The sequence below is a fragment of the Orbicella faveolata genome, unplaced genomic scaffold, assembly GCF_042242905.1.
Source record: "Orbicella faveolata isolate gen_17 unplaced genomic scaffold, um_ofav_v1 contig_3, whole genome shotgun sequence".
NCBI lineage: Eukaryota > Metazoa > Cnidaria > Anthozoa > Scleractinia > Merulinidae > Orbicella > Orbicella faveolata.
Genome location: NW_028301558.1, coordinates 19,848,064 through 19,861,846, shown reverse-complemented (window position 1 = coordinate 19,861,846; position 13,783 = coordinate 19,848,064). Strand labels below are relative to the sequence as shown.

General features: G+C 37.7%; 1 protein-coding gene across 1 annotated transcript; it reads right to left on the bottom strand.

Moving 5' to 3' along the window:
* Positions 1-1,499: 1,499 nt before the first annotated feature.
* On the bottom strand, positions 1,500-11,919 carry LOC110061489 (G1/S-specific cyclin-E1-like). Its single transcript, XM_089298469.1, has 10 exons — positions 11,766-11,919; positions 11,462-11,534; positions 11,328-11,387; positions 7,626-7,973; positions 6,652-6,798; positions 6,099-6,194; positions 5,845-5,991; positions 5,055-5,166; positions 3,534-3,691; positions 1,500-3,058 (listed from the first exon to the last, which is right to left on the bottom strand). The coding sequence occupies exons 1-10, from the start codon at positions 11,777-11,779 to the stop codon at positions 2,921-2,923; spliced, it is 1,293 nt and encodes a 430-aa protein (XP_089154595.1). The 5' UTR covers positions 11,780-11,919; the 3' UTR covers positions 1,500-2,920.
* Between the last annotated feature and the right edge of the window lie 1,864 nt (positions 11,920-13,783).

The window sequence follows — 13,783 nt, the reverse complement described above, 5'->3', positions numbered from 1 at the left end:
TATTTATTAGTATAATAGGTACACGTACATTTTTGTAATGAGCCTTCACTTTAGGCTCATTAATATATCCTGTTTAAACAAAGATTGTATATTGTAACGCAAAATGTAATAAGTTTCTAACGCATAACTGTAATAACGCAACATGTAATAGCTCTCCAATGACATGTATGATACTTCGAAATCAGTTAAGTTTATCCGACGTAGATTACGTGAATTGAATAACATGTCTTCAGGTTTTGCTCTCAACTCTTAAAAGCAGGGCCGTAACTAGCAAGAGGCCAGACGAGGCATTTTCCCCAGTTCTAGGCTTTATCCTCAATTTTTTTTAAAAAAAGTGATGTTGGTTGGAAAAGTAATTTCCAGAGAATATTTGTCATCGGCTGGTGAAATATTAAATCAGTGAGCGAATTAGGGGCAAAAGTTAACAAAAACTGTTTCAATGCTGTAAAGAGGATCGAATGGTGAGTTCACAAATAGACATACCCGAATGAGAAGTGCCAACAAACGAAGGTTATCGTTGAGTTCACTATTGAGAAGTTAATAAATGGGTGTTATTGTTTCGTTTGTACTTACCTGTTCTTTTTTTTAAATTAACCCTCCCTTCCCACCGTGAAGCAAATCTTCAACGAAAATTGCAGTGATACATAATGGCTCCGTTTAAAAAAAATAAGCGAAACTCGGTTTTTTTTGGAAGGGGTGGACTGGGACATTTTCAGTATTTTTTACTACAAAATAACCCTTGTTTACCAAAACAGGTTGCAGCGCCACCTCCCAAAATGTGCTATTTCTCAGTGATGACCCCCCGTCTCTGTAGCCTCAGTCCATCCCCACCAATAACCTGTTTGAATACATGTGCCATGAGCATTTTTACAGTAGACCTCTCATTTAAGACTTTGACCGTGTTGCTTTGCATTACATTTTGCGTTATTACATCACGCGTTAAAAAAGTACATTTTGCTTTGAAAAGTTATTGCATTTTGCGTTGAACACTTTTCCCGTTGATGTTGTTACATTTTGCGGCGATCTTATTACTTTTGCGTCGTAACTCCCCTCCTGAGAAAGGGCCTATACTTTGACTGGTGATAAAGTAAGTGTGAAAGTAATTCCGTGAGAGATAAAAGTTAATGATTCACTTGTCCATTGGAAAACATTCAGAATGGACTTGGTTCTTTAAAATCCTAGTGCTTTTCCAACCCATTTCTTAAGGTACAAAGCCCTAAAAGCATTTGTATGGAAACAAAGCATGACTGGAAAATGGTGAATGGTTCCATTTTCGTGGTCAAGTAAGAACCTTCCTTTTCTGTCAGTGGATAAATTTATATGCTGGCAAAGTTGTTTACATATTTTTTATTAGCATTTGTAGGAGACCAGAAATAAGCGTGTCCCTCAAACAAGTCTTGTCAAAGATTTGCTTGTCCTCGTGTCATCAAATTTCTACTTGTCCCAGACAAGGTTTAGGTGTACCCTGACGTATTAATTGATGAATGACAGCCAGGCCATTAAGTCTTTCCTAACAAACTTTATTGAGTACTTTTCATACAAACTTGAATTTTATCTGGTAAAAATTCACAAATTGCTGTTCCTTAAGTTTTTTCCCTGAAATAATTTCTGTAAAAATTTCAATAGCCTACCTACATAATTATACTCTGTAAGCATTTACAAGCTTTAAGGGACTATGTACACAAGTAATGGCAAATTAATGTGAAATGATAGTAATGTGTATACTCTAGGCAATTCCTACCCTACATGTCACTCTTTTTAACAGAGGAAAGAATAAATGTTGTAGAAGTTTGATGCAAAACACAATTCAGGACTAGTAATTCCTTTGAACCTAGAAACTAATTTTGTAGCACTTTGTCAGGAGGTATCTGACATGCCAATAGTTTGCAGACAACTGCATGATGCAATCATTTGGCTAAAACACTACCACACTGTACCAGAATTTCTTTTCTATGTAGCAATCATTTTTCCTTGGGAAATTTGATTGAGAATGTACACACAAAAAGAGTTCCAGTTGTTTTTTTCTGTGAGATGACACTGTCAATAGCTTTGTCTTCACAAAGCCTTCAAAGTCATGCACTCTGTAAAATTCACCTCAAAGTAAAACCACTTGCAAATGTTCTTAGCTTAGTAACAATGCCCATTTTCTAATAGTCTATCTACATACATGTACTTCTATGATAGTCTCTGTGTGCACTGCTTGAATGAATGATTTTCTGAGTAGTTTAAGAACAAGCGACTGTTTGAAAACTTTTTAACATGTCTTAAGACTTTCTCAAAAATATTAACAAAGTATCATTATTTGATTTCTCTAAAAAATCTTTTAGTTGTATTCACATATTTCGTAAAAAAAGTTACATAATTACTTCTCTTAACATAAAAACAATCAATGTCAAAACTTTTAAAATGTAATGTCTGATGAGGTAATAAAACGAGCTGTGTTGTAATAGGCCAATTTAAATACGTTAAAAATTCTAACTTGCTCTGAGACTGGGAGAATAAAACAGAAGAAATCACATTATTTCATTCCACTAAGCCTCAGAGCCAAGTTAGGAATTCAATATATCAAAATTGGCCTATTCACATTGTTTAATTTTCTCTGGAGAACAATGTGATCCTAATACGAAAAACGTGCATAAGAAACAGATTAATTTTTTGTAGCCAAAGAAAATGCATCTCTCTCTTTAGTGAGTCACTCCTATAATCCCCAACGAAAACTAACACAGCGATGTAAGAACAAGGCACAGTGGCCATGAATAATTATTTAATTAGTTTCGAGTAAAAACCACCGAGAAACACGACACAGACATTGTGCATGTTGGGAAATAATGAACCCTTCCTCAAGGGTGTAACAAATGCTGCACTGGAGAGATAGACATGTTTTCTAGGCTGAAACGTCTTTGACTGAATTAAGTTTGTTTCAATCGATCATTAGCACAGCAGGTTTTTTTGTACTACTAGGTGGAGTCAAAGGGTTGAATGGTTCTACAACTGGAGATGTAGACCTGTTTTCTGTTGCTGCAGAGCAAGAACTGCTTTGAAGAGCTTGAGCTTTGTCCTAAAATAAAAACAGAGCATTTTGTTTCTGATAAGTATGTATGTCTTTCTTTTATAGTTACTATATTATCTTGGGATAATTTCCTGTTGTGTTCCTAGTAAAAAGCAACTTTTTCATTTAACATCATAATTTATTACATGGACTTAATAATAACCTGCACTGTAGCCCCACAACATAATGACAGAACAACAAAGAAGTCCCCCCCCCCCCCCCCCCCCGCTCCCACTCCTTAATCAACATCTTTGCTTGGTTATACTTCATCCAGAAGTACATCATCAGGAAATATGCTGATTTAAGAATGACTAATTATTAACTTGGTGTGGAGTCGTCATCGACACCCTGGCCCACAACAATTTATAGGGCTTGCACTTGTGAAATAGTATACCTAGTGATATCTACAATGCACATATGTTTTCCCCTGTACAATCCCAATGCAGTCCCTGCAAACCTAAGCAACAATAGAAACTTAACTTACCAAGGATTTTAAGTCAACAGCATGAGTTTGGATGTTGTGAGCGTCTTCACGTGGAACTTGTTCAAAACTTCTAAGGGTTGCAGGTCCCTTCTCTATGGTGACATGAGCAAAAGATTTCATCCACTGGATACATGGGAAAAGCTCCTCCCAGGTGTGACCTGAAGTGAATGTAATGAGACTTTTTTATTATTCCCAATGTGTACTGGTTCACTGACATAATAAGTAAATGCATCAGATTCTGGATACAAAGGTCTGAGTGGAAGTACTGGCCCCTTTGTGTTGTTTACATGGTGCTAAATGTAGATGTATGTTAGGAAGTGTAGACCCTGCCCACATGAAACCCAGGTTCAGCTGGTTCCAGCGGCAAGTACTCAATACGGAGCCCTGGTCAGGGTTGTGAGTGAATATCTCAACAGCAGGTTTAGTCAATCACAGCAGATGAGAAGGGCTGGGAGAAGACTGCGAGGGTGACCTACAAAAGACTGGGGCATCAGCATCTGGTTGCCGCCTCTGTGGGCCATGCAATGTCCTGAGATTAGCCCGTAGCAAAAGGCCCTTTGCAGCTAGGCCATCACATGACCTTCTTTTCATAAAATTATGGGCTACAACTTAAAGAATGCCAGAAATGGAAAAAGCATTTAAAGAATGAGATTTTATGATGGTTTGAATTTTTGACAAGTTAAGAAGATATTTTTCCACAGAAATCCTCTAAATTTTGTGAAAGTCAGGGGCCTCAAACTTGGCCATTTTGATATTTGCCCATTCTTTTTCCATTTCTGGCATTCTTCAAGTTATAGCCCATAATATAAAAAAGATTAGCAAACTTTTGTCAAACTTCTCAAATTTCAAGTTTGAAGTTTGATTGTATACAAGGTGTTGCAAACAGGTCAATAGTGGCTTTAAATACTGCTCATCTTCTCTACCAATTCACATCACGTAATCAAGTCATGTGCATGGCAGGACATGGAGTGGAACTGACTGCAAAGCAAAGTTGGATTGGTGGGTGTCCTTAAGCTAAGCTGTATTGATGGACTTAGCTCTTGCTGCTTGTCACATGGCAGTATTCATTATATACTGTATGTTAACTGGTGCTGGCAAACTGCTACCTTAAGGTAGCCCCAATGGATCATGTGTGCTAAAGGCATCTGTGGTCGAGTGTCGATCAATACTCTCGATCAACATCTCGATCAATACTTGATTGACATCCCGATCGATACTTCGTCAACTCTCCATTGAAACTTGATCAACAGCCGGTCAATAGTCAGCCAAGTGGTGACTGACTCATATGAATCGATGGAAAATTAGGTGACTGTCAACCAAGATGTCAATGGAGTGTCGATTGAGTATCGATCACACTCAACTGTGGATGCCTTTAGTACACATGATCCGCCCCAGCTGTAACACAAGGTTTGCAGAAGAGGCGGAACATAATCAGTACTAAGTAAATTAACTATGGGGATCCTCAAAACTCTGTCTTCCCCACTTTGTTACTTGCACACAGTTCTGTTGTTCTCTACTTACCTGTGACTTGATCAACATTAATGCCAGGAAGCATGTGGCAGAGAGCTGATGCTGCTAAGATGCTATATGAGAACTGCAGAGAACCTACGTCCAGTATGCACAGATCTAACAGCTGCAAAATCAAAGAAGGAAATGTTTATCCTTTAAGCCTAAATTGAAACATGTTCTCAGTTATTAACATTGCTTTTCCAGTTAACAATCACCCTTGGCTAAACCAGAAGAGAAACCACCAGAACACATCTAGGTACTGTGCTTAAAATTGAGCAAGGCATCAAAAAAAGAAAAGATGTCCGTCAGGCTGCAGACAACCTTTTTGAGGTGGGTTTGGGTATTTGTGGAACCATTTATCATAATTCTGATACAGCTTTATGGATCATGTGTACTAAACGCATCTGCAGTCAAGTGTTGATCAATCAACCCTCAATCCACACTCAATCGACATCCCAATGAATACTCAGTCTACGCTTGACCGACAATTGATCGACACCTTGATCAACACTCAATTGATAGTCAGTCCACACTCGGCCAACTACTGACCGACTGCTGATAAGTGTCAATTAAGATGTCAATCAATTGTTGGTCTAGTGTTGACTGAGAATCAGTTGAGACGTTGATTGAGTGTTGATCAAGATTATCGATGGACTCTTGACTGCGGATGCCTTTAGTACACATAATCCCATTGAATGAGAGATACCAGTACACATAATGACAAACTATAACAGGTATTCGTGGTTGCCATAAGCAGCACTGCAAAGGCATGTGCAACTACACAGACAACACGAATGCATACCTGTGTAACTTGAACAAACTGTTGTTGTGAGTAGTTGGGGATGTTGAAGTTTGATGTTTTGCTGGTTTTACTTCCTAAGCAAGACAACTGTAAATAAATATTTAACCACGAGTTGGCTGTGATCGGTGATAAATTCCAGTTTAAACCCTGCAGATAAATGTATACAAACTGTGAGTCAGGACGGTGCAAAATCAGAAAAACATGCAATCGAAACATTTCATTCAGAGAAAAATGCAACTGGGTTGCTAAGTTACCTTTAACATAAGAAGTTCTTCACCTAAGATCTCATTTTCCGTACATGCTCCGTCTGTGACATATGCAAACTCACTAAGTTTGGGAGGATAAATTTCCTGTGGTTAAAAGTACATCAAACAGCTGGTAAATATGTGTAGCTCAACTACATGTAGCTTGCAGTAAGAAAAGCAACTCTTTTGCATTGCAGCTGCAAATCAGGCAATCAAACCTCAACTCTGATTACCAGTTATAGATTCCCACAACAATTTCCTTAAGACAGCATTTTTTCGAAAATTGCTTGAATTCAAATACTTGTAACTAGTGATTCACAACAGAATACCAGTCAAAGCTCTCGAGAGCGATGGGTTTTAGTGAACGCACAAGAGTTAGGAAAGGTGCCATGGTGGATAGCACAAAGTCACCCTCTGCCTCCCTCCCCCCACCCCTGTCTCCCCCCCCCCAACACCTCAACCACCATCATTATAATACACAAAGTAAAGAGTAAAGACAAGACCGAGTTCATTCATTTCAAGGCAGTTATCCCTCTATTGTTGTTGAAATTTGATTTCTTACCTCCATTTTAGCTGCGATAAACAATGCTGTTGTTCCAACCAGTTGAAGTCTTTGTTTGGCAATGTCATGTTTAACTGACAAATATCTATCAACAAAGTCTAGTGCTAAATAGTATGTTTCCCTGTGTAATCTGTAAACTTCACAAACCTAAACAAGAAAAAGAAAATAGTCCTTAGAAAGGTTGCTTTACCTCTCCATTATCAACATTATCTCACTAAAATGGCCTGCTTGTACAAAATTAATATGCCTGTTGTAAGGTTGTTAATATAGATAGGAAGATGCTTTGTCATAATTACGCTTTTTTTTTTGCAAATGAATGGTACTAAGGGATCATGTGTACTAAAGATATCTGCAGTTGAGTGTTGACTGATACCCTCAATCAAAGCATGGTCACCACTCGATCAACATTTCATCCACACTTGATTGTCAGTCAGTTGATAGTTGGTGGCGTGTCAACCGACTCATATGTACAAGTATCGACTGAACTTAATTGCGTGTCTATGAAAATTAGCGACTCTCAACCAATTCTCGACCGAGATGTTGATCAAGTTTTGATTGAGTGTCAATTGAGTGTTGATTGAGAATCTATTGAGTGTTGATCGAGGCTTGATCAAGCGTATCGATCAACACTTGACCACCGATGCCTTTAGTACACATGATCCGTATTATGTTTGTCATCCACACAGTTCTTGGCTGCCGCTCTTCATTAGTAAAATCCAAATAATTGCAATTACATCTTTAAAGGAATGGTAGGCAGTCAAGGTTGGATCCCATTGCATTCTAGGGATCCACTGTGAAGTTTAACCAACAAATAATCAATTGTATGCTGCACAATTGCCAACTGCTGGTCCATCAGAGAGAGCTATGTTCTTTCATTGTGTCCACTGAACTGAAAGCCTTGTAGCTACTACTTATACAATCCCCTAGTTTTTAAAACACAATGGTATTTTCCAAGAAAAGTTTTAGATACCCACCTCTGTTAGCCAGTCCAGAAGAATTGACCGCATTCTTGGCTGGAGAAATGAGTGTCTTCTAAAGTACAATGGGTCCCTGTAGTATTTTCTATCTTTCTGAAGCATTATCGCCCACACCTCATTTGGGTCTGCCCAGTCAAGTTCAGGAAGGGGCATGACACTCTTTACAACTGACATAAAGTAATTGCTGAAAGTAAAACTAGCAGATTTCCCTTTTTCGGGAAGAGCATTGCTTGCTGTATGTTCTCTTAATGCCTTCTGTTGTCGTTGACTCCTTGTTTCTATCCTTGAAAATCCACTAATGCTTCCCTCTGCATTGCACAGTGCGTGCACAGACATCTGGGTTTTCTAATGTGAGACAAGGATTAAAAGGAAAGTCACTTGGTTGCTTGATGGTTGTTTGAAATGTACTAGGTCATTGACACACGGACCAAATTGCGAGCAACTGTTTAAGTAAATGTGGCCACACCACAATATTGCTTGCTGTGAACAACAACAGCCACCAAGAAAGCACATTTGCTGTTTTTGCCGTAGTTGTTTTATTTTCTTTGAATTATTGGATCATGTGTACGAAAGGCATCTGCAGTCGAGTGTCGATCAACACTTAATTGACGCTTCAGTTGACACTCAATTGACACTCAATCAACATCTCTGTTGACAGTCGGTCAAGTGTTGACTGACTCACATGAATTGATTGAAAATTTGGTCGACTCTCAACTGACTGTTGACCGAGACGTCGATGGAGTGCCAATTGAGTGTCAACTGAAACACTGATCAAGTATCAATCGAGGGTATTGATTGACACTCAACCGTGGATGCCTTTAAAACACATGATCCAATTTATTTACACGTTTCAACTGGCTTGGAACATGCATTTGGCTATTAATTGCAATTCAGTCAAAATACAAATGTTCAGCAAATTCTCCACTAGGCTAAACATTGATACCACACTAAGGAAAGCTACAATGTTGTACGCTCAGATTGAAAATGTCAAAATTGTCACACGTAGAAAATAAAAAAAAACTGATAGAATACTTGCAGTTATGAGTATTGCGTTGAATGAAGATAACCCCCTTGCCAGTTGACAATTTTATTTACTCTCTTTAAGTTGTATGTTCACATCGAAGATGTGGCAATTGCAGTTACATGCAGAAAACCAAAAAAAAGTTGGAATACGTGCAGTTATGAGTATTGTGTTGAATGAAAATGATAATCCCCTCGCTAAATGACAATTTCCTTAACTCCTTGTAAGTTATCCACTGGCTGATAACTTTGATACTGCTAGGAGAAAAAAAATGTTAAATACTCCAATAGATATTACGAGTTTACCCATATAGTTCAGCACAAATAGGTTCATAGACTCCGAGGAATCAGAGACTCCCCACCCATAACATGACTACAACTGACGTACTGGTTATTACGAGCACTCAATGTACATCACGTTTGCTCTATACAAAAATCTTCTTAGGACCATATCAATCTAAATGTATTTTCTTTGCCTCCCAGCAATCAAATAAACAATTAAGTTCAATAGTTTAAAACCTGCTCTAAATTTCTTGATATTCAGCCTAAAAGCAGGTGTACTGTTACTTGTTTTGACATATTTGACTACCTTAAAACTCTTGTTTGGTAAAATAGCTTTACAGCTGCTTGCCATGTTAGAGGCAACTAGCTTAAAGTGATTTTAAATAACCCATGAAGCAACTTCAAAAACAAAACATTATTAGTGCTGAGGAGTAAAACTAAACAAAAGAAAAAAGAATTATTGTCTAGTGATATCTAATTGTGTAATTTAAGTATTTCACGAATTAAGCTAAATCACTGTGATGTTGTCAGACTAATAATGAATTACAATCTTAGACAAACTGAGCACAGTCAAAACCAACAGCTAAAACGACACCTCTGTCTCTTCCCAGCCTGACAGATTTTACAAAGTGGCAATTTCAGAACAGTTCAATTAAGATATTACGTGAACTGGCAAAGGAGTTATTAATATCTAACATTCAGTTTTATCATATGGATACAAAAATTCTCCATCTTTGGACAAACTACAATGCACCATCACAAAACAAGAAAAATACTACTCAGCGTGATCTTAACTAACAGACGTCAACCTGCAGTCAATATTCATTCATTCAAAGTACACGTGCAGGGCATCATTTTTAAGAGGTCAACCGAACACAAATGCTCAATATATTTAAAGCCAAAACAAGCATTTTTTTCAATACAAGATAAACATCAGAGGCAGACATGATATCCACACATTAAAGAATGGTATACAAATTGCGTGGATAAGTTGTTTATTTAACACTTGCTCAAAATTTTCAGACAGTATTTTAGTGCTTAAATTAATGGTTAACATTGAGGTCAAGGTGAGGTTAACCATGGAGCAGAATTAACTATGCAAGCTAACCTCAACTCATTATACAAACTTTGCAGAAATATTTGGTTTGTAGGTCTTAAACAAAAATAACATCAGTTATCGCACAACTACGTTATACATACGATTCCGAGAATATGTTAACCTGAATGTCCAGTGGGATTTTGTTTGAAAATATACTTGAAAATTTAAATAAATGAAGTTCTAAGCGTAAAGAAAGAACAAATAATAAACACTGGTGGTCTCTGAGTAAAAATAATTTGCTGTTATCGCTTATCAGGTACACTGTAATCAAGACTCTATAAACAATCTATCATGTAAAACAAATAAACCTTGTTAAAGTGTTAAAAATAATATGTCCAATTATTAAACAACCACACAATTCCAAGAATTTGCTGTATAGTACATGTATATTAAATAAAAAAAAATAAATTCGAAAAAATCACAGTCAGCTTTTTATACATTTCATTGGACTGATGCAACTAAGGTTTCCAATATACACTGTAACTTTGGAGATGAAATGAAGGCACGTGGAAATATTTAATTTCAATATATAATTAAAAAGTAAAACAATTGGTATTAAGCAAGACATGAGGAATTAAACAATCTGTTTATCACATTTAACCAGTAACCAAGTATACAAGTCGTGGAACTCAGTGCAGCTTTCCAAGCCCCTTCAATCTTAGTTTAATTGGACACCTTAAAAATATTTTTTGTTGATTTGCAAGCTAATTATTACAAAATTAACTTATCGAATGGAAATAGCATAGAATGATATATTTACTTCATCCAGACCCACCCGTTCCCGCTACATCGTTCACATCTTCGATCCAACTAGCAAATTGTGATTTTAGCACAATTTGTGAATAATGCCACCCGCATCCGACTGGGGGCGCAAACAGACCAACCACGCCAGCTTAGTAATCAGAGAAACACAAATCACAATGTCGATTCCAAAGAATGTAGACCATTTCGGACAATTTTCTCACCTTCAAGATGTTATGATCGCCAATATGTTGATTCATGGAGACAACCTTTCTAGAAACCACAATCCTTGACTTTCAAGATTACGTTTTCTCCAAGGTGGTTTTCATAACACATTGAGGTGATGTAATAAAACGTCGAGAATACTGTCCCCAATCTTTCACATTCGATACAAACATCATATGTAGAGGCGAAGAAGCCTTTTTCGTCCACAACTAACACACTAAAAGCTAAACTAGTGCCATTTTCGAGCGAATCAATCGATCATGCTGAACAATAACTCTTCAAAATGGCGGGAGTAATTTCCTCTGTGGCGGGAAAGCGAAAGATTGTTTTACCTTCTGTTGTAATCCTGGTCTAGTTCGCTTGTTTATGGCTCCTCTTGAACAAGAATCCTTCTGCAAACGGACAGCAACTAGGTCGAAACTTTGCCATGCTAGAAATCCGAGAGTTAGAAAGAATTATCCCTTACCTTTCTCTTTCGTGTGTTCGGTTCTTCGACAGCTTCTGAGCTCAAATGCCGAAGGTCTTTCGCTGCAGAGTCACTAGAAATAATACAAGCATGTAAGATTCACAATGTAAGATTCACAATGATATCCTGATACGTAGAAATTCGACATTCTTGACGCGAATAGTCGCAGATAGATTAGTTGCCCGAGGACGACACAAAGAATGTGACTCGAAAATTCTCGCCGATATCGATTGCCAAAGAGGAAAGTTTGCAAAATCATTTGTAGTCGAAAAATAAACAATCGTTGAAGTTTTAGAACCCTTACCTTCCACTTGCCATTTACTAAATAGATCAAAGCATGGACTGAACAAAGCAGTATTGAAAGAGAATACAAAGTTTCTAATGGCGTTCAATGCGAAATCTCGTCCTAGCTCGAGACCTTCGCTGTCTCAAGGTCTCCAAGCGAAATGAATGAATTGATTTTTGCGCGAATATTTGCGTGCACTTTGCACGTGCCGTATTTGAACAAATTACCCGCCACATTTTCGACCAATCAGAGCGCAGAAAAGTAGCCCCCGGGACACCTTTATGTTTATTTTATGTACGTTTCCCATATTCCAGACAAGTTATGCGCATTCTGCCAAAGACCTTGACACTGAAACGGTAGACAATGCCGAATTGAAGGCTTGTAAAAGTTCAAAATGTTAAAGGCATCAGAGCTAGAATCGAAATCAAAGACTTTAGTTCATTTAGGCTGTGTTGCAAATATTGATTTTACACATTCATATACGACAAACAAGCGCGAAAAAAGCCAAAAGAGTTTCATTTTATTTTAAATTTAGATTTAAAATGCTTTAGTCATGAAGAGCAATGCGGGCGATGAAATTACTTCTGCTAAAATATTCAAGATGTTTAAAATACGACCCCCGCTTCTAAATGTAAATTCCCGGGTGCGAATTATGTTACACAAGAGTAAACAAAAGATTGGCGAATACAATACGTGGCATTTACAAATTAATCACATGGTTGACAGCTCTTGCAAGAGCCTCGTCTTTCAAGAAATACATTGTTAAGTGATGAAGAAATTCGCATCATCAACGGTAAATAATATTGCTTCTAAGGGATCTTAGGAAAATGTGAATCGAGGTTAGACCCTCATATCTAAAGACCGTCGGATCTTTCCGGGCTTATAATGGATTAGTGCTTATTCACTGTTTAATGAGGTCTTAAATGAATTTTTAAGTTCTCTTATATTGTGCAAGTGCGTTACTCTTAATTTGACTTTCCCAATCTGCACTGAATTCAGCTTGTGTTGATTACCAGTATCTAGTTACCAACTTTGCACCGCGGATGAGAGATGGGTTAGGGGTGCGGAACTAGTTTCACTAGAAACCTTACCCAAATTTGGCCAATCATAAACTCTGTCTACCGTCCTGATTTCCCGCTATATCAAGCCAGTGATCTAATATCGCCAGAAGTTTGGCCGAATTTAGGTAAATAGGTATTTGAACTCTCCACGACAGACCACACTGGCCTCATATGCCACCGCCTCAGCGTACCACGGTTAAAGGTACAGGCGTGGTTTTTAATAGATACAAATATATTGGACGCAATTGCACATCTGAACCCGTACGTATAGCCGGCTCCCATCAGACATATTTTCAGTTACTAGCGAAATTTAAATTTAAACTATAAAAAGTGAGAATAAGCTCTATCTGACATAAAAAAGCAAGATAAAAAATAAAACATATGGGCCCTCTCGATTTCATCTGCCCAGATCCAATGACGTCAGTTAAAAGTCTAGAGTGGGATTATGGCGCTAATCCCGGCAGAACAAAAGCGCCCAGTTCATGTCCCTGTCTTCGCAATCTAATGGTTAAATGAGCCCAAATGTTGTTTTTTTATGAGTGTCATTGTCTAAGCACGTTACGTAGGAAATCTTAAGCCTAGGTAATCTAGATCTCGATGGATCGTTTTGCAAACTGTCCTGCTGGCTTCAGTGCCAGGCTGGAGAGTTAGAATTCCACGGATCTGCACGAAAGATCTGCTCCGGATCTGCTCTTAGAGAAATTAAGTTCGTTGTTTTACAGCAAGAAGAATGCTAGAATATAGGGTATGCTTGCCTTCTCGAAAGGAAATTCAAAACCGATGTACTTTATCATGAAACTTTAGGATATAATCCTCGAACGCAAAAGAGAAAAGAAGGGTAAAAGAGAGATGACACTGTACGTGATAAAACGGGCTCAAATACTGCTTAGTGGTGGAATTAGGTTAAGAGCATTAATTTTTAAGTCTGAAACAGTTTCCTTTCAGAGTTTAGACTGCTAGGTTAGGAATTGATTT

Bases quoted from the DNA above. Each gene is read 5' to 3' on its own strand.
- LOC110061489 (XM_089298469.1), bottom strand. The intron at 11,388-11,461 runs GTAAGGGATAAT...GTCCGTTTGCAG, and splicing joins CGAACACACGAAAGAGAAAG to AAGGATTCTTGTTCAAGAGG. The intron at 5,992-6,098 runs GTAACTTAGCAA...ATTTATCTGCAG, and splicing joins AAGAACTTCTTATGTTAAAG to GGTTTAAACTGGAATTTATC.